At 28.8% G+C, this 26,891-nt stretch overlaps 5 protein-coding genes across 7 annotated transcripts; 3 read left to right on the top strand and 2 right to left on the bottom strand.

Moving 5' to 3' along the window:
- Positions 1–567: 567 nt before the first annotated feature.
- On the bottom strand, positions 568–3,284 carry LOC105253075 (ATPase family AAA domain-containing protein 1). 3 transcript variants are annotated; one of them, XM_011260867.3, is made up of 7 exons: positions 3,108–3,284; positions 2,640–2,812; positions 2,282–2,524; positions 2,012–2,213; positions 1,573–1,769; positions 1,223–1,395; positions 568–1,100 (listed from the first exon to the last, which is right to left on the bottom strand). In XM_011260867.3, exons 2-7 carry the CDS (start codon positions 2,793–2,795, stop codon positions 935–937), a joined length of 1,137 nt encoding a protein of 378 aa, XP_011259169.1. In that variant the 5' UTR covers positions 2,796–2,812; positions 3,108–3,284; the 3' UTR covers positions 568–934. The 3 variants fall into 3 exon arrangements, with proteins under 3 accessions (XP_011259169.1, XP_011259170.1, XP_011259171.1); XM_011260868.3 differs by having other exon boundaries at positions 935–1,100; positions 3,112–3,281; XM_011260869.3 differs by having other exon boundaries at positions 935–1,100; positions 3,047–3,263.
- Positions 3,285–5,319: 2,035 nt separating this feature from the next.
- On the top strand, positions 5,320–7,562 carry LOC105253087. The gene is made up of 3 exons (XM_025408418.1): positions 5,320–5,390; positions 5,480–5,566; positions 6,069–7,562. The coding sequence occupies exons 2-3, from the start codon at positions 5,555–5,557 to the stop codon at positions 7,560–7,562; spliced, it is 1,506 nt and encodes a 501-aa protein (XP_025264203.1). The 5' UTR covers positions 5,320–5,390; positions 5,480–5,554.
- A 1,435-nt stretch (positions 7,563–8,997) lies between these two features.
- On the top strand, positions 8,998–11,160 carry LOC112637833. Its single transcript, XM_025408417.1, has 3 exons — positions 8,998–9,234; positions 9,324–9,410; positions 9,943–11,160. The coding sequence occupies exons 2-3, from the start codon at positions 9,399–9,401 to the stop codon at positions 11,158–11,160; spliced, it is 1,230 nt and encodes a 409-aa protein (XP_025264202.1). The 5' UTR covers positions 8,998–9,234; positions 9,324–9,398.
- Positions 11,161–13,739: 2,579 nt separating this feature from the next.
- LOC105253088 lies at positions 13,740–16,128 on the top strand. The gene is made up of 3 exons (XM_011260883.2): positions 13,740–13,770; positions 13,859–13,972; positions 14,890–16,128. Exons 2-3 carry the CDS (start codon positions 13,961–13,963, stop codon positions 16,126–16,128), a joined length of 1,251 nt encoding a protein of 416 aa, XP_011259185.2. The 5' UTR covers positions 13,740–13,770; positions 13,859–13,960.
- A 3,658-nt stretch (positions 16,129–19,786) lies between these two features.
- LOC105253076 lies at positions 19,787–21,814 on the bottom strand. Its single transcript, XM_011260870.3, has 3 exons — positions 21,640–21,814; positions 20,808–20,993; positions 19,787–20,460 (listed from the first exon to the last, which is right to left on the bottom strand). The coding sequence occupies exons 1-3, from the start codon at positions 21,797–21,799 to the stop codon at positions 20,243–20,245; spliced, it is 564 nt and encodes a 187-aa protein (XP_011259172.2). The 5' UTR covers positions 21,800–21,814; the 3' UTR covers positions 19,787–20,242.
- Positions 21,815–26,891: the final 5,077 nt, after the last annotated feature.

The raw sequence follows: 26,891 nt of genomic DNA, 5'->3' as shown, positions 1-26,891 counted from the left end.
TACATTTCATCACATATACAATTGATTTTGAATAAGTATGTTTACAAAGCTAGATATATATTTAATCACATTTACATTAACACTTTTTTAGATTATATAAAAAGAGAAATTTATGACTTGTACTTTTGAACTATTATCCAATTAAGTCATTATTATATTATGAGTTAATTATGTTGTGTGTATGGCAACAGTGTATGACAAAAGCATTTAATTTAATTTACTCATTTTCAAATTTTAATTTATTTTATTGAATTCTTTTATTCAACATTATCTTACAAAGGAATTTTTTGATATCGATAAAGATGATTTAATAAAATAAATTAAAATTTGGAAATGAATTAAATGAAATGTTATACACTGTCGTCACACACAATTAACTGATAATTTAATAATGACTTAATTGGATAATAGTTCCAAGGTATAAGTCGTACATTTTTCTTTTTATCATACAATATAATCTAAAAGTGTTAATGTAAATGTGTAAATTAAATATGTATTTATAGCTTTGTAAACATACATATTCAAAATCAATTAAAATTTGGAAATCAGTAAATTACATAAATTAAAATTTGGAAATGAGTAAATTACATGAAACTTTTGTCATATATCGTCGCTATACATGCAACATTATGATATTAAGAGAAATTTCATTTCATCTCATTATAAAATTTCTTTCTATAATGTCTTTTTTACTATGGAATTATAAAGACTCTGTGAAGATAAGTGCTATTTTTTAATCTCTCCATAAATAATATCTCCATAAAAATTTTTCAATATTTGCGACAAGAAAACCACTCTTCGACAATACTGAAGAGTATAGTTTTAAGATGAAAAAAGATTTCATTTTCATCATTGTCGTAATGTCTATGCAACACATGAATGACTGTTGAGAAAAACAGTCACAGACAAACTAACAAAAAATAAATTTCTTACTTTAATCTAAATCCAGTTGCCGCGCGCCGAGCGTACCCGTGTGCAGTTTCGACGTTCTCATCTTTCTGAATGACTTAAGCAGATCTTCCATTGTAATGGGTCGTACAGTGTCATGAAACTCTTCGTCATATTCTTCTTCTTCACTATTCTCGTACTTGTTTGTATCCCTAAATTAAACAACGGAAACTGATGCAATGCGTCTTTGACTTTTAGAATTCTCAATTCTAGACTATTTATTGATATCATTGGTAAATTTGATTTTCTTTCTATAAACAAGTCTGATACATACTGCGAATATAAGTAATCCCTAATACGATAGATGGACGCGTTACGACAAAGTTCTTGCAAATCCGATCCGGAAAAGCCTTCCGTATGTTTTGCTAACGTTGCAATTTCAACATTATCCGCAGTTGGCTCGTTTTTCAAAATCAATTGCAGGACTTTTAATCGTTGTTCCTCAGTCTGAAACAAATAAATGCGAACTTCATTAATCAACATAAGAAACAAGTATTTTTATAGTTACCAATATATTTTATCATTACATTATCACTATTTTTATAATTATCAATTATCTTCTTATTATTAAAGAAATTTAAAGAAATTATTATTAGAAATTTAATATTGTATGAATATATTTACCGGCAAACCAACATGGAAAGTCGCCGGCATACGTCGCAAAATAGCTTTATCTAAATCCTGTGGCCTATTCGTGGCTCCCATTATAATCACGGTACAATCGGGATCGGTTATCAAGCCATCCCATAGTGACATAAATTGAGCCTTCATCATCGCAGTAGCCTCATGATCTTGTGAATTGCGTGCTCTCAAAAATGAATCTGTTAAAATGTATATTAAATACATATTCAAACAAAAAATTCATTATAAAATGCTTATTATATTAAATATATATATTAATATTTCCAAAATGTGATATATTATTAAATTACACATCAAGAAATCCTTTTCAATAAAAAAATGAAGAAAATAAAGCTTTTTTTGATAAAATTTAAGACTTCTAAGATATAAAAGCAACACACACATCTCTGATTTTATTAGCTACTATACTATTACAACATACCTATTTCATCAATAAAGATAATGCAAGGCTGTAGTTTTACAGCCAACGAAAACACGGCAGCAGCCAGCTTCTGACTTTCTCCATACCACTTATCAGTTAAGATGCTCACATCGAGATTTATAAAGCGTGTTTTTGCTTCCCGGGCAGTAGCTTTGGCAATCATAGTTTTTCCACAACCTGGTGGACCATATAACAATACTCCCTGAAAGTAACAAGCACAAGATACATCTAAACTATCGATATTTCTTGGAGCATAAGGACAACTAGTACCTTAGGCGCTTGAGTCAGTTGTGAATCCTCAAACAATTCCTTCCTCTGTATAGGTAATATGACTGTTTCTTTAAGCTCTTGAATAACACTGTCCAGTCCCGCAATGTTGTTCCATGATATTTTGATGTCATTTGGATCCACCAGATGATTAGCTATTATCATCTCGTAATCTGTCAGCTGATCCATATCAAAAGATCTCGCATATCTGTCGCTTTCCGCTAACTTACGTAACTGCTCTCGAGCCTGCAATAATCAGTTACATGTATAATGCAAGTAATTAATTAAAATTGAAATTTTCTTTGCAAATAGAAGACAATTCAAAACTTCCTCGAGAAGCTGATATGAGACAACTACGGACCTTCTTTTTGGCTCTTTGTTTAGTACTTCTGGTAGGATCGAGTTGAGTGATGAGCCATCTTACGCTGAAGAAGCCAATAGCTGCGACACATGTCAATCTCGCTACAAGCATTAGCATATCCTGCCGGGTGAGGCCTGCGCTCGCAGCCATGTTCATCGTTTACTGGAATATTCCTGCAAAATTCGACGAAAGATTACGTTAAAACATTCAACATATCCAATACATGCGAAAAACAATCAATGTTCAACAAAAGCAATAGTTATGGAGCCGAATAATAATAACTGAGAAATTGGATGCAATAACAATATAAGTAACTTATATAATTTTTGACAAGAATTAAGCTTAAAATCCGTATAACTTGAAGAAAGACACGATGAAGTTGTACTCATTCAAAATGTCGTTTTTACCTTCTAGAAAGTTAAAAGACTTTGGACAATTTATGCATTAATAGCATAAATATTAACGAACCTACTCGTAAGTTGTTGTTAAATGATAACGTGTCGAATATCGTTTTCCGCCCGCGTAACTCCTCGAGAAAATCGACAACTTAACCTCTTCGTGATTTCACCGAACGATGACGAGAAAGTGGACTTTGTAGGTTAGAATAAAATGAGAGGAGAGGGAAAATCATGCGCGGAATCGTCGCAGAATGAGAGGTTGATTCAGCTGCTATGCTTTTTTCAAAGTGAAATGCTTATGTAAAAAAAAAGAGGCAAACAAAATTACGAGAAAACGCGATGCAAGCAGAATAAAAATGATAATAATTCGATAATATACTTAATGCAAGTAATAAATCGCGTTGCACAAGCGTTTCTTTTCCTTATCTATGCATATCACATTTTTTAAACTCGGAACAAAAATATTGTAGGGAAATAAAAAAGAGGGAAAATATGAAAATTTTTATAGAGAATAATTTTTATAAAGAATATAGATAAGAACAACAGACTTGAGATCATCAATGTTACCCATTCAATTTTTTAAGAGATAATAATAATTAGATTCGTCGAACGATGAAAAGTAATCGTATACATAGAAAATCAATATGGATTTATGATGCATATTCGTTAAACAATAATACTTGTTTTCATCATTAACATCGGATACATCGAATATTAATGATGTATAATTCGTGTTTTCGTACGTTCCTATTTGTCAGCTGATTCGTTGAGTGATCAGCTGATTCTAACACGTCGGCGATAATTGTCGATAATTTTGTGAAAATTTCGGATAATTTGGTAAATATAAGTGCAATCATTTTATTAAATTTGCATATCATTAAAATACATTAGGAAATAATATATTTCTGAAGGACAATATAATTCTATACATCTTATTATCTAACAATAAGATTTCATAAGATGATATACATTGATTTTTTTTGTCTTTTATCAACTAATTGCATTATGTAATTATTATATTATTAAATAAAAAAGTATATTTTCTAATTGTAAGTATAAAAAATTTGACAAAATTTGCAACAAAAAATTGATAAAATTTTGTAATAATGCATGATTTGTCAAACATATGAAAATTCACGGTTGAATTTAACTATAAGTTATTTTATAACTATATTTATATTCACTTCTCTTTATTCTTTTTTACTTTTTTTGCATTCATATTACGTAACATATTGTTTAAAAAAGATAAATATAGCAATCAGTTTCGCGAGTTAGAGAAAAATAATCAATAATGTATGATTATGTAATTAATATATATTATAATTATATAATATATAATAATTAAATAAAAATTGAAATAAATAATTAAAATAATCATTTATAGGGTTTTTCTACACATGAATCAGAGGATATTTGCACCGAAGCCTTTTCAGAAGAAAAGCACACATCTCTATTATCTTTATCTTCGTATAATAGGAATCTTTACCGAACACAGTATTCAGAAAACATCATTTAACAAATACATTTAACAAATACAAATACATTAAATATTGAAGCAAGTGTCAAGCGTTACTGTGCTTTGAAAAGTTTTAAGAATTTCTGTTATATATGACAAAGACAAATGACTGTTATAGAAGTATTATCTTAATCTTGCAAAAAACATTGATCTAAAATTATCTATAAAATTATCTATATATTTTATTGTTTTAGATAGACACAATTTTAGAAAGATGTTATAATTTTAATTTCAAGCTAATAATTATATAATTTTAAATATTATGATTAAATCTTGTTTCAGCAATTAAAATAAATAAATAGATTGTATTATACAGAAAATAAATTTGAACATTTTCAAAATCTTGTTAAGTGTGAGTATATGTGTGATCAAGAATAAATTTTCTTCTAAGAAACCGCCAAAATTCTAGAAAATTTTGGTTACATTCTTATTTGTTTAAAACAAATTTTTAAGATATAAGATTTTAAAGATATAAGATTTGTTTAAAACAAATCTTGTATCAATGATAATAAAATAATTATAACTTTTGTAACGGTTTAAAAGAGGAAATGAGAAATAACTCAAAATTAATACGATGGAACATATAAAAGATGAAAGCTATAGTTTAACGAAGTAAATATATCGCTAAATTAATAACAACATCGTCAATCGTCGGTTCACCTTCGTCTTCATTACTTCAGTCCTTTGGAACGATACAGTTGAATCGATTATAAAGTCGGTGAAAGTTACATAAATGAGTTCTTTGAGTAGCATAAAGAACGGGAGAAAAATCGTTTCTTAGAAGAGAATAGGAATTAACGAAGAAAATTTTAGATAATTAATTTTTAAAACAAAGAAGTAAGAAATTTTTAAATACTTTATGATAAAAAAAATATATCAATTACAACATGATCATGTTAATATTTATAAATGTATTTATATTCTAGTAATATCAAACTGTTGATACCGAAATATATTTTAAGCTAAGCCTTAGACTTAAACCTTCGAGAATAAGAAATACAATGCAAAAACATGTAAGTTCTTAATATTTCTTTTTAGAATTTGCTTCGTGTTTTTAGCACGTGTTATTAAAAAATGTATGTTAAGACAGCATACATAATAAATTAATAAAATTTAAATAAATAAATTTATCTGCAGTATTTTGTAGTATTTTTAAGTGCTAAATCAATTTAACATACATAATGAAAAAAGCCTATAGTATATGTATGTCACTCACGGAATCCGTTCGTCTCTTATCACACGGCATGAAATATTTAAACTATGTAATTAATAATCACTATTGTATAAACGAAAAAACTTGTTCATTATTGCAGTGAAATTTTGTCTCATTTTTTTAATAAAATATTCATAATCTTTTATCAAATATTCATTTGTATTTATTTATTTATTTATTTATACGATTTATTTTTAAAATTGTGACTAGTAAAAGATGTTATCTTGTTAGACGAAAAGATATTAGTTTAGATAGTTCCCATCATCTCTAGACTTAATAAATACATAACTTGTTCATTTCAGTTTGTTAACAAAAAGAAAGCAAGAGATACTTTCACCGGAATTCAACTCGCAAAAGTCACAAAAAAAACAGACAGTACTTTAAATGAAATTCCCCTTAAAAAAGAAGAAGATACCTCCATCGAAATTCATTCCAGAAAAAGTTCAGAAAATATTTTAGCTGACATCAACAAGGGAGCAAACGATAGCAAAATCACCGAAATTCAACCCACAGCAATAAACAAAGATATTTTCGATAAAACTAGTTCTCTTAAAAAAATAGAGGATATCTCCAACGAAATTCTTAAAAAGGAAATAAACAGTATCGTCACCAAAATGGACGCAATCCAACCCACAATAAAAACAGAGGGTACTTTCAATGAAACCATCGAAAAAAAAGAGGGTATCTCCGTAGAAATTCATGCCAGAGAAGAAACAGAAAATATTCCAAAATCTTTCAATCACACAATATCTGAATCTACATATGATAAATCATATTCTCGCACATGGTTACGGTCAAGTAAAGTTGAATACACCTGGGAAATTGATAGTGCCATTATGATTTGCAAAATCGAAAAAGAATTTTTTTCTGCAAAATTTCCGAAAACATCCATATACAGGATTAAATTAAGTATTGATAACGATACATCTGATGTAATGAAAAGTACGGTAAAATTTTTTTTAGTTACTGAAACAAAGTTTAAAGGTATTTGCAATGTTTGCATCATCTATCCGTCAGATATGCATAAGATAAAATGTAAATCAACCTTAGGCTTAATCTCAAATATGACATTATTATATGAAACTACTTTAGAATTGTTGCAAACGTATTTAATTGACAATAGTCTTGTAATGCATTTCGAAATCGAAGATATTCAGAAATATTATACTCAAAGTATACACATAGATATGATGCCATCAAGTACAACATTATACAAACAATTAAACTTTGAACGATCAAATCTTACCAATTTGAAAGTTAAGAGTAAGGGACTGATTACATTTAAATTTAAAGAAGAACGTTATAATTTGCCCGTACAAACACTATATGCTACCAATAGTGAGTATTTTAAGAGCATATGCGATTATGCGATGGTTGAAAATGAAAAAGGCATATACGAGATAGAGGTAGACGAGATGCCAGTACCTTTTAAGCAAATGTTATCATTTATTTTATCCGGTTTTATACCGGATCCGTTTAATTATCACATGTTGCGAGATTTACTAATAATGGCTCATAAATATGATGTAAAAACTCTTAAATTTCTATGTGAAAGTTATTTGATACGTATGATTAATATTGAAAATTGCATCGATCTTGTACAGCTTGCATTTTCATATAATGCATATTCGCTAAAAAAACATACTTCTCTATTTATTAAGTTATATCTAAAAGAAGTTCTACGTACTAAAGAATTTCAACGTTTATCACAAAATAATTTAGAAGAAATAATCGAATTAATTTCTAATATAAATTTACCTCTTGACATCAAATTGCCACATGTTAATATACTGTGATATATCGAACATATAATTTCTTACAGTTTTTTTTGTTCAGTATAATAATCATTTAAACTTGATACTATATTTCACAAATTTTAATTTTGAAGATTTGTATTATATTCTTCTCGTGTGCTCATCTATTAGCTATAAATGAAGGTATAATTGAAGGAAAATTGTTCAATTTCTTTTGAAGAACAATTACATTATAAATACTGAGTTTTGTGCTGTATGTACATCGATTTAAATTCATCATAATATTAATATGTTATAATATCTCATACATTTATATAACTTATATAATAGTAACATACATATATGTATAAACATACATATATATAATTACATATTTATATAATTATATGAGCGTAGAAGCATTTAAAAATCAAGTATTTTGATTATACATATAAGATTAAAAATTAAGATAGCAATTTGTTTGGGAAAACAAAGAGCCTTTCCATTCTTTTATCGTTTTATTTGACCTCGTTATCTATATATATTATATAATGATATAATTACGTAAATACGTATATAATAACATATAATTTACAAATTTATTGTTCATTTATCAATAATGTCATTTAATATTCATATGTAAAAATTTATATACGGTTGTTGAACGAAGTAAAATATAACTTAAGATTTGTGTATATGTACAAGAGAAACTTTTTTTATGTATATACATTTTATATACAAAATATATATATTAAATATTTTTAAAATAACTGAATTATAATTTCTTTACGGAATAATTTTTTGAAAAAGGAATCGCAATCGACTTAGCAAAAAATTTATACAAATTTCAACTTGTTTATTCAGACAATTGTACCCACTTAAATTTCTAAAGTTTCTCTTTAATATAAACAAACAAATTACTTATATACACTTCCTGTCCCAGCGGCAACTAATTAAGCACTCTATAATAATTTAGATCTCATCTAAAAGTATCTGTATATCTCATTGCTATAAATAGACACAATTTTAGAAAGTCGTTATTTTTTATAACATTTGTTAGACTTTATACGCGACTGTATTTAGTTTTTATAATCATGTATTCTGTTCGATAAAATCTAGTATATTTTAATTCAATAACAAAAATTTTATTAATTCGAAGCTAATCATAATTAAATAAATTTAAATATTATGATAAATAATGTTACATCAATAAATGTTAAATAAATAAATAGATTATATTATTTATTTAAATTTGAATATTATCAAAACTTGTTAGGTATGAGTATATGTGTGATCAAAATTTAATTTTCTTTTAAGAAACCACCAAAATTCTAAATTTAATTACATTCGAAAAATTTTAGTTACATTCTTATTTGTTTAAGACAAATCTTATATCGATGATAATAAAATAAACTTTTGTTAAACGGCTTAAAAGAGCAAATGGGAAATAATTCAAAATTAATACAATCAAACATATAGAAGATGAAAGCTACAGTTCAACAAAGTAAATATATTGCTAAATTAATAACAACATCGTCAACCGCCGGTTCACCTTCGTCTTCATCACTTCAGTCCTTTGAAACGATACAGTTGAATCGGTTATAAAGTCGGTGAAAATAAGTTACATAAATGAGTTCTTTGAGTAGCATAAAAAACGGGAGAAAAATCGTTTCTTAGAAGAGAATATCAAGATTAAGGAAGAAAATTTCAGATAATTAATTTTTGAAACAAAGAAGTAAGAGATTTTTAAACGCTTTATGATAAAAAAAATATATCAATTACAACATGATCATGTTAATATTTATAAATGTATTTATATTCTAGTAATATCAAACTGTTGATACCGAAATATATTTTAAACTAAGCCTTAGATTCAAGCTTTCGAGAATAAGAAGTACAATGAAAAAATATGTAAGTAATCAATATTCCTTTCTAGAATTTACTTCGTTTTTTTAGCACGTGTCATTAGAAAAATGTATGTTAAGATAGCATACACAATATTTAAATAAATTAATTTATCTGTAATATTTTGTAATATTTTTAAGTGCTAATTCAACTTAACATACTTAAAGTAAAAAGCTTATAGTATATATAATATATGTCGCTCACGGAATCCGTTCATTTCTTATCACACAGCATGAGATATTTAAACTAATAATCACTATTAGATAAACGAAAGAAATATCTTGTTAATAATTGTAGTCAGTTAATTTTGTCTCATTCTTTTCGCAAAAATATTCAAGTATTTATGAATAGTAAATATATATATGATTGGCTAAAAGAATTGTACGCTACAAGTTCTTCTTGTAAATCTAATTATTCATTCGGTTCATTTTTGAAATTGTGATTAGTAGAAAATATTATTTTATTAGAAGAAAAGATATTAATTTAGATAATTTCCGTCATCTTCAATCTTAATCAATATATAATTTGATCATTTCAGACTTTCAACGAAAAGAAAGCAAGCAATACTTTTACTGGAATTCAACTCACGAAAAAAACAGAGGGTACTTCCAATGAAACCATCGAAAAAAAAGAGGATACCTCTGTGGAAATTCATAAAGAAGAAAGAGAAAATATTTTAAATCATTTCAAGCACCCAATATCTGAACTTACATATAATAAGTCATATTCCCGCACATGGTTAGAATCTAGTATAGTTGAATACACTTGGGAAATTAATAGTGCCATTATTATTTTTAAAACCGAAAAAGAATTTTTTTCTGCAAGATTTCCGAAAACATCTTTATACAGGATTAAATTAAGTATTGATAACGATACATCTGACGTAATGAAAAGTAAACTAAGATTTTATTTAGTTACTGAAAAAAAATTTAAGGGTACATGCGATGTTTGCGTCGTCAATCCGTTCAATTCGCAGAAGATAAAATGTAAATCAACCTCCCCAGGTTTAATATCAAATATGATATTATTATATGAAACTACTTTAGAATCGTTAAAAGAATATTTAATTAACAATAAAATTGTAATGTATTTCAAAATCGAAATCATTTATAAATTTCTTACTCAAAATATACACATAGATGTGCCATTAAATACAACATTATGCGAAGAATTAAACTTCAAACGATCAAATTTTACCAATTTGAAAGTTAAGAGTATGGGACTGATTACATTTAAATTTAAAAGAGAACGTTATAATTTGCCCGCACAAACACTATATGCTACCAATAGTGAGTTTTTTAAGAGCATATGCGATTATGCGATGGTTGAAAATGAAAAAGGCATATACGAGATAGAGATAGACGAGATGCCAGTACCATTCAAGCAAATGTTATCATTTATTTTATCCGGTTCAATACCGGATCCGTTTAATTATCACATGCTGCGAGATTTACTAATAATGGCTTCTAAATATAATGTACAAACTCTTAAAATATTATGTGAAAGCTATTTGATACGTATGATTAATATTGAAAATTCCATCGATCTTATACAGCTTGCGTTGACATATAATGCAAAATCTTTAGAAAAATATACTGCATTATTTATTAAGTTATATCTAAAAGAAATTGTACATACTCAAGAATTTCAATGTTTACCACAATATAATTTCAACAAAATAATGAAATTAATTTGTGATTCAAATTTATCTATTGATATCAAATTGGCACATGATATACTGTGGAATACACTGTGAGATATCTATATAATTTCTCACAATTTTTGCTTAGTATAATAATCATTTAAATCGGCTACTATATCTCACGCATCTTAATTTTCAAGATCTTTTGTTGTATTCTTCTTGTATGTGTATACTCATTTATTATTAGCTATAAGTAAAGTACAAAATTGTCTAATTTCTTTTGACAAACATTTACACTAGAAAAACTGACTTTGCGTTGCATATACATCAACTTATTTCATACATTTATATAACTTATATAATAGTGTAACACACACACACACACACGCACACATGTATAAACATATATATATGTATAAACATATGTATGTGTGTGTGTGTGTGTATTCATATATATATATATATATATATAATTATATATATATATATATATAATTATATATGTATAATTATATATATATTTATATAATTATACATATGAAAGCAAAAGTAAAAGAACGTTTTAACATCATGTATTACATATATATATATATATATATATATATATATATATATACAAGATTAAAAATTATCCTAGCAACTTGTTTGCTGAATACAAAAAAATCTGTTATTTTTTTTTAATTGATCTCGTATAATTATAAATTATATAATTATGTAAATATATGTTATAATATACAATTTACAAGTTTATTGTTCATCTATTAATAATGTTACAAATATTGGCTTTTGATGTTCATATGTAAAAATTTTTATATATTTTTTGATCGAAGTAAGATATAAATTAAGATTTATGTACAAAGGAATGTTTTTTTATATATGCAAAATTTATATATTAAATATTTTTAAAATAATAAAATTTCTTTTCCGAATAATTTTTGGAAAAAAAGAATTACAATTAATTTGACAAAATATTTTTAAGAAATTTCAACTGGTTTTTTCAGGCAATTACATATATATATATATATATATATATATATATATATATATATATTTATGCGTCTGTCGTATTAAATTTCTAAAGTTTCTCTTTAGCGTCCTATAAACAAATAGAGATTACTTATATGTAAAAATTCTTTCATTTTAATCTATATAAAGTAAAATTATTAAAATTTAAGAAATGAAATAAAATTGTACATCTAGCTTAATTAAGTTCTTTTTGAATATTATTTATCCTTTTTTTCTTTAAAATGGAAAAAATAAAATTTAAAATTTTTTTAAAATTTTCTTTAAAATTTAATTAAAATAATGAAAATAAAAAATGCCGTTAGACAAGTGAGCAACATCACACACGTTCTGCTCTTGCAGCAATTAATTAAGCACGTAGTAATGTAGTAACGATTAAAATAGAATCACCGAATCATTCTGATGTAAAAAATGAAGCGCTCGTCCGGGAAAATCACTAATAAATCATTTCATAATTTTAACAATCGTAACACTCATTTATATTCCTAATAACATTAATATATAGGAATAAATCGTAATCTTTTTATAGAATGCGATGTTTTTCACAATTTTTGTAATGAAATTCTGTTATGATAAATTGCTTTTTAGATGAAATTCACGCTCTTATAAATATCGCATAAATATCATTTCAAATTAGCTTGTAAATTAGTTCAAGATTGACAACAAATAATATTAATTTTAATTTAAAAAATATTAATTTATTCTACAAACTAAAGCTCTGTCTGTATTTATTATATAATGTCTTAAATGTAAACAATTTTGCATTTGAGTTTTATTTCCACACTGCGGAAAATATCACAAAATAAAAATATATTGAAGCAAGCATCAAGCGTATTATTACTATTTTGATAATAAAATAAAGTTTTAAGGATTTCCGTCATATATAACAAAGACATATGTCATACAAGTATTATCTCAATCTCGAATAATATCGATCTATAATTATTATCTATATGGTTTTTTTCTAAATAGACATAATTTTAGAAAAACGTTATTTTTTATAACATTTGTTCAAATTACATGTTGCTTATTTTTGTAGTCATGATTTTTCTTCGACGAAATCTAATGTTTATTTTAATCCAATAGCGAAAATTTTAATTCGAAGCTAATCACAATTACATAATATTAGATATTATAATTAAATCGAGTTATAATTAACTTAAATAAATAAAGAGATTTGAGGTAGATTATTAATTTAAATAAATAGATTGCATTATACGTTTAAATTGAGCATCTTCAAAATCGTGTGTGTGTGTATGTGTGTGCATATGTGTGTGATCAGGAATTAATTTTCTCCTAAGAAACCGCCAAAAATTCTAGAAAAAATTTAGTAACAATTTCATTTATTTAAGAGATTAAATTTTATATCAATAATTATAAATTAAAGTTTTATAACAGTTTAAAAGAAAATGAGAAATAACTCAAAATTAATACGATCAAATATAAAAAAAGAAAGCTATAGTTCAATAAAGTAAATATATTGCTAAAATAATAACAACATCGTCAACCGCCGGTTCATCTTCAGCCTCATCATTTCAGTCCTTTAAAACGATACAGTCGGTTAAAAAGTCGATGGAAATAAATTACATAAATAAGTTCTTTGAGTGGCATAAAGAACGGGAGAAAAATCATTTCTTAGAAGAGAATACCAGGATTAACAAAAAAAAATTCCAGATAATTAATTTTTAAAACAAAAAAAAAGTAAGAGATTTTTAACTGCTTTAAAAAAAATAATTAATTACAACGTGATCATTTTTATATTCTTAAATATTATATATTTATATTCTAGTAATATCAAACTATTGATACCAAAATATATTTTGAGTTAAGACTTAAAATATATTTAACTTAACTTAACCTTAGACTCAAGCCTTCGAGAATAAGAAGTACAATGCAAAATCATGTAAGTGCTCAATATTCCTTTTTAAAATCTGCTTCGTTTTTCTAGTGTCATTAGAAAAATGTATGTTAAGATAGCATACACAATATTTAAATAAATTAATTCATCTGTAATATTTTGTAATATTTTTAAGTGTTAATTCAGTTTAATGGACTTAAAATAAAAAGCTTATAGTATATACAGGGTGGCCCCGAACGTTCCAGCCAGACTTTGAGATCTTATAGGAAATTTAATTCTGAACAAAAAATTTCGTATAAACATGGATCGAAAAATGCTTCCTTAAGAAGTTATTGCTCAAAAACCTCTGATGAAGGAAGAGCAAAAGGTGAAAAGAAAATTAAACTAACTAAATTGCTTGAAAAAAACGATAAAAATTATTTTTATCGTTTTTAAAAAAACGATAAAAATTATTATAAGCATTTTTCAACCCATGTTTATACGAAAAAATATTATAAGCATTTTTCGACCCATGTTTATACGAAATTTTTTGTTCAGAATTAAATTTCCTATAAGATCTCAAAGTCTGGCTGGAACGTTCGGGGCCACCCTGTATATGCCGCTCACGGAATCCGTTCGTCTCTTATCACACAGCATGAGATATTTAAACTATGACACTAATAATCACTATTATTTATACTAGAAAAGATCTTGTTAATTATTGTATTGTAGTCAGTTAAATTTTGTCTTATTCTTTTAAGAAAATATTCAAATATTTATGAATAGTCAATAGCCAATATATATGATTGGCGAAAAGAATTGTGCGCTACAAGTTCTTCTTGTAAATCTAATTATTCATTCGATACATTTTTGAAATTGTAATTAATAAAAAATGTTATTTTGTTAGAAAAAGAATACTAGTTTAAATAGTTTTCATCACCTCTAGACTTAATAAATATACATATAATTTGATATTATTTCAGATTTTTAACAAAAAGAAAGCAAGCGTTACTTCCAGAATTCAACCCACAAAAAAAACAAAAGGTACTTTTGATGAAACTATTTTCCTTAAAGAAGAACAAGCCTCCATCGATATTCGTCCTAGAAAAGGAACAGAAAATATTTTAGCTCACTTCAATAAAGAAGCGAATGATACTATCACCAAAATCATGCCGAAACAGGCAATACCTGAACGTTTATATAATAAGTCATTTTCCCGGACATGGTTACAAACGAGTATAGTTGAATATATCTGGGAAATTAATTGTGTCATGACTGTTTTTAAAATCGAAAAAGAATTATTTTCTGCAATGTTTCCGGAAACATCTCTATACAGGATTAAATTAACTATCGATATCGATACATCTGAAGTGATGAAAAGTACACTAAGATTTTTTTTACTTACTGGAACAAACTTTCAGGGTGTATGCGATGTTGGCATTGTTTCTTCATCAGATTTTCGAAAGATAAAATGTAAATCAACCTCTGGCTTAATATCAAATATGACATTATTATATGAAACTACCATAGAATCGTTGCAAAGCTATATCACTAACAATAACCTTGTAATGTATTTCGAAATCGAATTTGCTCACCTATTTGTTACTGAAAGTATGTACGTAGATATGATGCCATCAAGTACAATATTATACAAACAATTCAACTCTGAACAATCAAATCTTATCAATTTGAAGGCTAAGGATAAGGAACTAATTACATTTAAAATCAAAGAAGAACATTACAGTTTTCCCAAAAAAGCACTATATGCTATTAATAGTAAATATTTTAAGAACATATTCGATATGCTTGAAAATAAAAAAGACTTATCATATGAGATAGAAATAGGGGAGATGCCAATACCTTTTAAGCAAATGTTATCATTTATTTTATTCGGTTTATTACCGGATCCACTTAATTATCACATGCTGCGAGATTTACTAATAATGGCTCATAAATATGATGTACAAACTCTTAAAATATTATGTGAAAGCTATTTGATACATATGATTAATATTGAAAATTCCATCGATCTTATACAGCTTGCGTTGACATATAATGCAAAATCTTTAGGAAAACATACTTCTCTATTTATTAAGTTGTATCTAAAAGAAGTTGTACGTATTAATGAATTTCAACGTTTATCACAAAATGATTTAGACAAAATATTTAAATTAGTTTATGATATAAATTTACCTCTTGACATCAAATCATTATTATGTTGATGTGCTGTGATCGAATTGTTGATATACTATGTTTTGTCTTATATGTATATATATATATATATATATATATACATACATACATATATACATATATATATATATACATATATATATATACATATATATATATATATATATATATATATGTATGTATAATTATATACTTATAACTTATATAATTACGTATGAGAGCAAAGCAAAAAGTAAATGAACATTTAAAAATAAAGTATTTTTATACATATAAGATTAAAAATTAAGCTAGGAACTTGTCTATAAAAACAAAAAAGTTGTTTTACTTTTTTATTTAATCTCATACATTTATATATAATATTATACAATAATTATATAATTATACAATTATATATAATCTTTCATTTATTAATTATGTCATAAATATTAACTTTTAATGTTCATATGCAAAAATTTATATACGGTTTTTGATCGAAGATAAAACATATTTTAAAATTCGTGTTTATGTACGGGAGAAATTTTTTTATATACGCAAATCTTATATATTAAATATTTTTAAAATAATTTAATTATAATTTGTTTTCAGAATATTTGAAAAAAAAGATTTCATTTAATTTGACAAGAAATTTTTACTTTCAACTTACAAATTTCCACTTTCTTATTGAGACGCTTACGTATTAGATTTCTAAAGTTTTTCTTTTATATCATCCTATAGACAAATAAATTGCTTAAGAATTTTTTCGCATTAATCTATATGAAATAAAATTGCTCCAATTTCAAGAAACATAATTGTAAACATTAAACTGTTTTTGAATGTTATTTATCCTCTTTTCTTTAAAATCTAAATTTCATAACGGGGCGGCCACGTTATGAAAATAGGAAATGCCGTTAGAGAGGTGAGCAGCATCATTCACTTTCTGCCCTTGTGGCAGTTAATTAAGCACATTGATGTAATAACAGCCAAAATGCGGATATTGAATCATTCTATAGTGGAAAATAAAGCATCCAGTCGAGAAAATTGCTAATACCTTCTTCCTAAAATCTCAATGCCATCTTAAAGTCATGATTTTCTGCCTTTTCATCCTTGAATAAATCAATAAATAAGAATTTGAGAAAAAGGAGTATATTTTGTAAGTTTTTGAAGATTATATATAATCCTCCATGAAATTGTGTCAGACGATTTGATAAATTACATTGTTGATGACTCGTAGTTTTAAAAATCATAATAATTATAAATAAATATTTTTTTATGATCACCATTTTTCTCTTTAATCAATAATTTTCCTTAACGATATTTGTGTGGCAAGAACTCTATTTGTACTCTTAAAATTTTGTTGGTAAAAACATACGCGATACTTAAGCAATCTTCCCTTAATATTTTGACTACTATTTTTTTCTACAGGAATTTTCGTTTCATTTGTCATAAACCAAGAAATCTGATATTTAAGTATATTTGCGTATTAAGTATACCTAGTATAATTTTCATCCATCTCGAAAGGCATTTATCGTTCCCCGGTTTACCTGCGGAAACCTTTCGATGTTATATTGCGGAGAGGATTGTGGAATGTGATAAGACCTTTCCAAAGTATTATCAGCTACCGCTGTTGCTGCCGGTGTAATGCTCGAGCCGCGACGATCTTAATTATCATACGGCGTCCCGAGTAACGAGGGTTGGCACGTGGTGACGTAATGTGCGAGAAGGGCCTAAATAGCCGAGACCATTGTTATACGTACAACGCGCACGTCGGATCTGTTAAGGCATTAATAGTCTCGTGTGACGTAATTAACTCGCGGCGGACGAATTTCCGGCATTACGGTGTAACGTACGCTCAGGAGGGTGTCCTTGGGTTTGGGCTTAATATCGGAACCGATTCCGCGACAGCAGTCGGTCTGAGGGTTCAAGCGTGTATCGGACTTAATCCCTTCCCGCAAAAGTGCGGATCGCGAGACCGTCATTTAGGAATTTCCCACAATACGCGCTTAACGTGCGTGCTAGTGACATGTGATGAATGAGATGCGCGATGTAGGGTGTCCTCAATGTGTTTCCGATATTACGTAAAGAAACTTTATTTAAATATTAATATCATATACTGTTTCAATTTTATCGCCTTGTCATTGTATTAAGTCTCTGGCAAACTTTCATTGAAGAAATTTAAAAAAAAATAATTCTTTGATGGGAGATTATAATTGGTAAACATATAGGTTTCAATTTATACTTATCAAATTTATTAATTTAGCTTTATTATTATAGAATAGAAAAGTATTTTAAAAATCATTATTTCTACATATTTTGCAAATAATTTTATAATTTAATAATTTATGTATTTTCTGTATATACATTTTTAAATAGCCTCTAAATTTTTAAATATGCTTATGAAGTCATTAATTTTGCGGTCGTGAATCGTAAAATAAAAGGATATAAAAGGATATAAAAATAAGCATGAGATTAGCAGGTATCATAAATCTAGATAAGAAAGGATGGTATAATCTAGTCGTGGCGTTAAACGCGACTGAAATAACGTAAGTTGCACTTAAGCAGGCGTAAACAGCCAGCAAATGAGAATTTCGCGCAGATGCGATCAGCAACGCCACGGAAAACATTAATCTCCTGGCTTACGAGGTGCGTTTTCTCCTCAGAGCCACCGCAAAAAGTCAGTCAAGCCGAGAGACAAAAGTAGCTTTCATTTTCGCCGCGTTTTTCCACTCCGTTAATGTTACTGTGGGACGTGCGCGAGCGCGTCTAATGGCTTCTCAAAGATTCACAAACAAAAAAATGGAAAAAATTGAAGGAAAGCATAATACATCGCCAAACTTAAAGTGACGTATTCAGTTTCGAAATATTCAATGGTTAGGAACAATAAAGAAGATAATATATCTTGTATTAATTATCAATCTTGTATTAATTAAATGTATATATTTGATTCGACGAATATTAGTAGAGATTGGTATTCTTATACAACTTCTCTCTCTCTTTCTCTCTCTCTCTCTCTCTCTCTCTATCTATCTATCTATCTATCTATCTATCTATCTATCTATCTATCTATCTATCTTTTTCTCTCACTCTGATTTCGATTTTTATTTAATAAAGGTTTTAGTCAAGTAATATGCATGTTTATGTATGTTATACTTACATAGATTTTTTTATTAATATATAATAATAAAGAAGTATAAAATTGAATTATATAATAAATCTGTTTTGTCTTAGTTACACAATCTACGCGTTTTTACATAGAAAAATATAAAATTTTCAAAGACTATGACAAATGTAGATTATGTGCGATTCGAAAGATTTAGGATAACAACATGTTAAGCAGTATAAAATAATTATATGAGATTTTTAATTTGTGATATATAGCTTATTTAATAAATTAATTAAATTATAATAAAAAATTGTGTAGTTTTAAGATCGTAATCAATAAAACCAGGAATCGTTAAAAAATTTTAAACTTTAAAGATAGCTAAAAATTTTAAATTTTAAAGATAGCTTTTTTCTATAATAATGTATGTAAAATACATATGATTTAACTCATCGTTATTCTAAATCTGACATTATGATCAAAGTATTATTCTAAATAGATTAAAAGCAATTAAACGCTACTTTTATATAAAAGGCATTTTTGAGTCTTTAATTCGTCGAGAATTATATTATTGCATTAACATAATAAAATAAAAGAATTAACATTTTATCTTACATATTATTCTTATTACATTTTTGTACTAATTTCGCATAAAACTTTTTCTCAAAGAATGCAATAATAAATAGATCTATTATCTTTGCTGAGTTAACACTTTTTAGTCATCTGTGTCAAAGTTAATTAATTGTTCATCTTAGCTTAATTACATATTATAAATGAATCACATATCGTGGCATTTTTAACAATGCCAAATATATGGACGGATATATTACTTAAGCTATTTACATGAACGAGAATTCGAGAGATCTATTAACATATCGCTGTGGACGGATATATTTTTAAAGTATCTACAAGTTCTAAGTCGTTTTTTTTTAATTATATAATTTAAACTTCTCACTCTTCTAATAAAAGCTTCATAAAGCGAGATTTCTTTTTAATTGTCAATATTTATTTGTCTTATTAATGTGTTCATCTTTCGAAAACTTAAGGAAACCCTGAGAACGTTCCTTTTACTTAAAACAAAATAGCGTAAAGACGGCGCCGCATGTCACGAGGAGTAACGTAACGAAGGATACTGGACCGGAAGCTGCATTGCATGCGTCCTCGGAGCAGTAACACTCCTGCCAGTAAACACCATTCTCGCGAACGCCCCAGTTACAGACCCCTGTGACTCCCGTACTGGCAACGGAAGCACATCGTCGGATCACCTGTCGCCATCTACCGTCCCCTTGAACATTGTCGATTAATTAATTAATTAACACGTAATCGAATGCGTTATCGTGCAATTATTCGCACGATTCGGATGCTGAAAGCACGCGTAAATAATTCTAATCATATTAAATTCAAAGAGCTCTTTGAATTGTTAAATTTTTCACAATTTTGGAAAATTAAATTGGAAGCTATGCCTGATTTTCTGAATCTGAAATTTTTGCGTAAATATATTATATTCGATTTATTCAATAACTAAATTTATTTTTGCAATCGCATTACATGTCTAAGAAGGTGCAATTGACATATTATCATGATTATCATTATGTTGCATTACTAAATATCTCACTACATAAGTGTACTTACAGATGAAACCACGCGGGCTCTGCTCGGTGTACTTAACGCAAAATGTACCAGGCATATGCGATTCCTCGCTGTTGCATTCGATAGGTACATTCCTGTCTTTGTCGAAATTCGCGTAGGCTCCACAAAGGTCTTCGCTCTTTCCATCCATATCAGAACTGCATTGATAACAGCGTATCGCCTCAGTACCTGGTGCATTTCGAGATGCAATAACATTATTAATCTTTATTTATTATTATAACAATATTAATCGCATCTTGATGTCAATTAGCAGTGCTAAAGTAGATTGAAGCAAATTCCAATAATTAATATAAAAATTATTCATTAATTGCATTTTCAAATCAGTGTCTAATTAGTACAGTTGAAGTAATTGATGACAAGCTCAATTCTTAACCTAGAAAAATTATTAATGCACGAAAAATATTTTCACGTTTTTAATTATTTCATAAAAAAATATAATTTCATAAAGAAATGTTAAGCTTTCTGTTATTCATTTTGTTTCTATTTTCAATAATAATTGAAATAAATGCATTTCTGTTAACAAAATATACACTTATATACTTATTTAATTTTCTCATTACATATTATTTTACATTTAGCTAAAAATATAAGATCCATTTATTTTCAGACATATCGGATTAAATAAGATTAAAATAATTAAAGGACTATCAAACAGAAATTAAATGGAACAACTCTCACGCCCATCCGTAAACAATCAACGAACCACAAGGTTCGTTTCCAAGATGGCAGTGAATGTGCTTGTGTGTATCAAGACGCTATTCAGATATGTCTATTATTCCATTTATTCTCGAGATTCTCAGGTGGAAAATCTCACCTGTCGCAGCAAATAACAGCAACACGCAACACAACACACCCACGATGTTATTCCGCATCATCGTTATGTCGCTCTCCAGGATTTTCCTTTCGGAGCGAGCTACACGCGTGTTCTTCCGCACGACATAGAACGCGCACTGCACGTACGCACCTGACGTCATTCATTGGGTGTAACTGCTACGTAGTAAGCCGACGATCCCTTCCCGATCGTTTTCCCCTCTCGCCAGCGGCGGATCGAGATGCATAAGGTGCCCTGAGTGCAACATAATTTTCTTGGAGCTCTCTGTATAATCCACCTTCCCAAAGTTTCAAGCCTGATTAGTCTGATTAGCTTTTAAGAGAATGTTTAACTTTTAAGGAGGTGTTTAACTTTAATTAATGTAAAATTTAATATCAAGTTATCGCTGATTTTCCATAAATAGAGATTAACAAATCTGTTTAACGAAAGATGTTTATGAAGTATTAAAAAGATTAAGAACTATTACATATAGAAAATACATTTTACAATATAAATTTTTTTGGGTAACAATTTTATTTTGACTATATTTTTATTTGTATGTGGAAATTTTTTATACATATATCTATTTAATAACTATAAAGAATATATTCTATATATTTATTATATGTAATATAAAAAATTTTTTTACAATTATTTAAATCAATTAAAATCATTTTTTTGAAAAATTTTATTTATAAATACGGAAATTTTATAATTTCAAACCAGTTACAATAAAATATATGATTATAGAAAAATCTTCATAAATTGATCATGGCAAATAAAGAAATAACTTGGCTTATAAAGAAATAACTTAGAAAAGAGAAACACCTTATTAAAGATTACGTGTAACGAAGTCGACGAGCTAACGAACTAGTTTGATGTCGCTATTTGCTAAGTCAAAGTTTTCGAATTAAGATAAGAGCGCAGAGAGCTTTGCGGTGTCGTATGTTTTAAGTCAAAAACGAGAGATGAGCTCTTGTATTTTCTGATGCGTCTGGAAATGTTTCAGTTTGTTTGTTTACTTGTTTACATTATAAAGTGTGACAACGATTTGATGCGAAGCGATATTTATCTGTATTAAAATGGAGCAGATATGCGGTAGAAAAACACATATTACAAAAGAAATATTTAGACAATTATTTTAACTTTCTATTCTTCTTGAGAGAATTTCACATAAGAAAGAATGTGCGTAGTTACAAAGTACTCTGTTCAGCATAAAATATATTCTGACAAAAGCACTTTACATAGTAATATATATAAATAGCATGTCAAATATTATAAATATTTAAATATTATAAATATTATAAATATTTAAATTTGATTAGTAATTAAAATATTTGCAAAATTTGCGTTTTCTTTAAAAAGATTTAGTTTCAAAGATTTCATTATTTCTCAGAAATTATGTTCACTTATATTAATAATTTTTTTCATTTTTACAAGCTTATATAATTTTTTGACATGTTATATTGGAATAACGCAGCAATAATTGCGCGGTAAATTAATTTTTCTGCCTTTAAATTAAGATTACGTATCCTTTCTCAAACGTATTTTCCTGATGTATCTTTAATCGCACAGGAAGCTCTACATTATTTCTTCTCAATCTCGCTACCAATCTAGCATCCCTATTGCGAAAAGACGCATTTGGAGCCGTTGATCGGAATTCTCCCGTGATTGGAAGTAAACTCGATCCCATCGCAACCTTGACACCCTCTTTGACTCCCCGCGCGAAACAGATAGCCTCGGTAAATTATTCAAAACGTACCCTCTATGATCTATAGAGGCGTCCCTAAGCCTGGCACCGGCAATCTATCCTCTTTACTGCCCTTCTCTTCCTCTTTCTCTTTCCCTTCCTCTCATCTCATCGACTGGCCTGTCCGTTAGTACCGCAAAATTCACCTCCTCGCTCTTGTCTACCGTATCTTCTGCTTGCTTCTTCTGGCTCTTGCCAGTTGTTTGTCCCCTCATCACCCTGCTTCCTCTCCACCCGCCTCTTCCTCGATTTGCCCGTCGCTTCTTCTCATCCAACACAGCATCCCCCGAGGAATTCCGACTTTTCTGACAGCCGCCACCGCATTTATCCCATCTAACATCTACGGACGACGAGCTTACAAAGGTGACTCGGAATCCAATAAGTCCGATAACGTGCTCGACTTCCGGCGAGTATACAAGCCGGCCAGTTACACCGATAATCGCCAACGTATTGATTTTACCGACAAACACATTTCGTCATTACGATCAATTGATTGACAGTTACGTGATGCCTTCAAATCTCGAACAAGACTTTAAATATAGATAAAAAAAGGATTTACAAAACAAGGATTAAGAAATTGATATTTTCATATTAGTCAAGTCAATAACAAGTATCATTAATATAATAATACACATTGATGTTTTTAATAAAATTAAAATAGTAGAGTTATTTATGTATACCATTTCGTTTTAATTAATTTAAAAAAAATGTTATATTCTAATAAAGAAGGTCTTGATGTTAATGATTTACAGTGAAGAGAATTATTGTAATAATAAAAAAGGAATCTGTTTTCCACATTTTCATTCTGATTTTTAATTTTGTAAATATCTCGATAACAATTGACTTTTCGAAAAGATATTATGATACAAAAGTTATGAAGTTATTTCATTGAATTATCGATAGAATTTCTCAAAGCTATCTTTTTCTATTTAAAAGAAGGAAATTTTTCCTATTTAAAAGAAGGAAATTAATGTAAAAATTAAAAAGAATCTAACAATAAGTTATTCGAGATCAATATATCTTTTTGCTTGTCCTACAATTTTGATAGTAGAAATCTTTCTCTATTTTCGAGAAAAATGTGATGAACTTATCAGATTCGGTAGTTTTTTGTAATTGTTTTTCCAATTAAATCAAGTAAATATAGGAACATATGTGTGAGGGAGGACCTGTCTATGTGCTCATTTGATCAACAAGCGGCAGAATTTATCCGATGACAACGGCATCGACGCATATCCTGGGTGAAGAGAGCATTCACACCCTTCTTAGCCCAACGAATTGCTAGAAAACAATATTTGTGGAGTGTAAAAAATATGTGAGGTGTAAATAGCTGGATCGGCAATGAAACTTCAGTCTTTCGCTTTCCGGGCAACTGCTCTAAACCACTGAGCTATCCACATCTCACATCTAATGCCGCTATTTAGCACAGTCATATGTGACTTCAAAGCGTTGTTGGAATCTCGTTCGATGAATGCAATGCTGATTGCCACGGAAAACCCTAAATGGCCGCTTGCTGACTAAATAAATGCCGGAGGTATTTGCGTGCACTGCATGTTGGCTTCCGAATGGCCTTCCGTAAGAAAAAACAGAATAGCGAGAGAGAGAGATGTATACATACATATGTATACATCTCTCTCTCTCTCTCTCTCGCTTTTATAGTCGCAATCTCATTAAAACGATAATAAAATTTTTTAATTATATTATTTTTGTTTGTTTCGCGATATATAGCCCAGAGCAGCCGCTATTATCAAATAAAACAGCGCGCAAGACCTGCTTACTTTCCAAAAACTTTCATAAATCTTCCCGACGATTCATCGAGAATAAGAGCAAGATGATAACAAGAAAGTGAAAGAGAAGAAAACAATTGTCGGCATTGAAGCTAGAGCGCTTCCAGATGTCGACCAGGTAAAGCTCGAAGCTCGTTCGTTCGAGGAATGTTGAGGATAACTAACTATCGTATAATAAAACGAAATATCTCCTCATAAAACGAGAAAGTGCTATATCATGTGTTATTAATTTCAAACTTTAAGTAATTTTATAATAATAATAAAAATAAATTTTATAATAATAATAATAAATGCATCACATATTATGATCTCGACATAAATAGCGTTAATATAATTATTAGATATCATTCCGTTCACGAGAGATTGGCAATGAACCGACGGCTTCCTCTCATAACTTGGAAAAAGCCGCAAAAAGTTTTTGCAAAACGGCTGTGCCAACATGTATGTAGTATGGAGAAAATTGGCGAGGAAACGACGGAGTTCGATAACATTATGTCATGTGTATTCGCATCGCGGATGATTCTGGAGCATCTCCCGCGCTTTCTCTCGTAGAAGGAACATGTATGTTAACCCCTTTTTCGCAAACTGCCGCACCGGCTGCCACTCGCTTTTGCAATCATCCCGCACATTCAAGCGTTTACGCGGATAATATTCTATCGCGCAGCGCATATCGCGATACATGAGTCAGATGCTGAAAAGTATCGAGGGATCTCTGGCTTTTCCTCGCATGTGTCTCAACGACTTCGTCGATTTGCTCGAGTATATTCGAATGTTATGCTCTTATTGGAATGCAAAAGTAAATAAATGTTAGAGAATATATTTCCAGATTATTTTAATTCTTAATTATAGATGGCAGATAAGAGATAAACGATCAAAAATACAGTGTTTCCAGGTAATTATTTAAAATACAAAGAGAAAGAATTTCCTAGAAAAATTCGAAACGCGAAACAAGCAAATTAGGTCGCTTCCTACGTATTTTTAAAAGAGAAAAAAAAATAAAATGTGCAAAAAAAGTGTTCATTAGAATTTATAAATGTAAGAATTGTATAAAGTTAAATATCTGTCAGAAGGAATTCCCAGGCAAAATAAATCTAGAATTTGCGATTGAAAATATTTTATCGTGGCGATTTGACTGGCCATTACGACATCGTCGATCCGTCTGCGCAGCATCCACTTATCCGCGAATATGACGGAATGCGACGTTGCGTTTACGCGAGGGACGCATCGATCCGCGTTGTCGCCAAATACGATTCCATCGGAAAACGATAAAGAGGTACCCCTGGCCTGCACCTCTGCCATCGTTCCCGCCCGGGAAGCTGCGAATCGATGGGGTGCGTATTTTATTTAAATTCCCGGAAAAGAGCGAGAGAGAAGGAGAGACGGGTTGCGACGCAAATTTGCAATTTCAAAATATTCCAGCGAGTCTACGAACGCAAAAGGGAGCGCCGGGGGTAGACCGGGGAGGACGGAAGGGATTTAAATCCCCTCGCGTACTCTCGTCCCGACGCAATTGTTATTTTAATTCGACTTTTTGTCATTAGCTCGCCGCTAATTCGGCCGAACTCGCCGCGCTTCCATAATGCTTCCTTATTGCTGTCTCTTTTTTTCTGACTGGATTCTTCTCTCGATCCCTCTCTTTCTCCCTTTTAGTCGCAGTCTCATTAAAACGATGTCAGATCGACGGCCGAGTGCTCAGACGTCTGAAGTACATACAGCTTCCG

This window comes from Camponotus floridanus, unplaced genomic scaffold (genome assembly GCF_003227725.1).
Source record: "Camponotus floridanus strain SB8 unplaced genomic scaffold, Cflo_v7.5 scaffold21, whole genome shotgun sequence".
Lineage (NCBI taxonomy): Eukaryota > Metazoa > Arthropoda > Insecta > Hymenoptera > Formicidae > Camponotus > Camponotus floridanus.
The sequence above is the reverse complement of the archived record's forward strand: the minus strand, read 5'-3'. Positions and strand labels throughout refer to the sequence as shown.

What these genes read in the sequence shown, in the direction of transcription:
- LOC105253075 (XM_011260867.3), bottom strand. Translation starts at nt 2,795, where the DNA reads ATGAACATGGCTGCGAGCGCAGGCCTCACCCGGCAGGATATGCTAATG. An exon ending in TATCTTTATTGATGAAATAG is followed by an intron (nt 1,770 to 2,011) that starts GTATGTTGTAAT and finishes ACATTTTAACAG; the next exon opens with ATTCATTTTTGAGAGCACGC. An exon ending in AGGGATTACTTATATTCGCA is followed by an intron (nt 1,101 to 1,222) that starts GTATGTATCAGA and finishes TGTTTAATTTAG; the next exon opens with GGATACAAACAAGTACGAGA.
- LOC105253076 (XM_011260870.3), bottom strand. Translation starts at nt 21,799, where the DNA reads ATGACGTCAGGTGCGTACGTGCAGTGCGCGTTCTATGTCGTGCGGAAG. An exon ending in GCTGTTATTTGCTGCGACAG is followed by an intron (nt 20,994 to 21,639) that starts GTGAGATTTTCC and finishes GAAATGCACCAG; the next exon opens with GTACTGAGGCGATACGCTGT. An exon ending in GAGCCCGCGTGGTTTCATCT is followed by an intron (nt 20,461 to 20,807) that starts GTAAGTACACTT and finishes ACAATGTTCAAG; the next exon opens with GGGACGGTAGATGGCGACAG.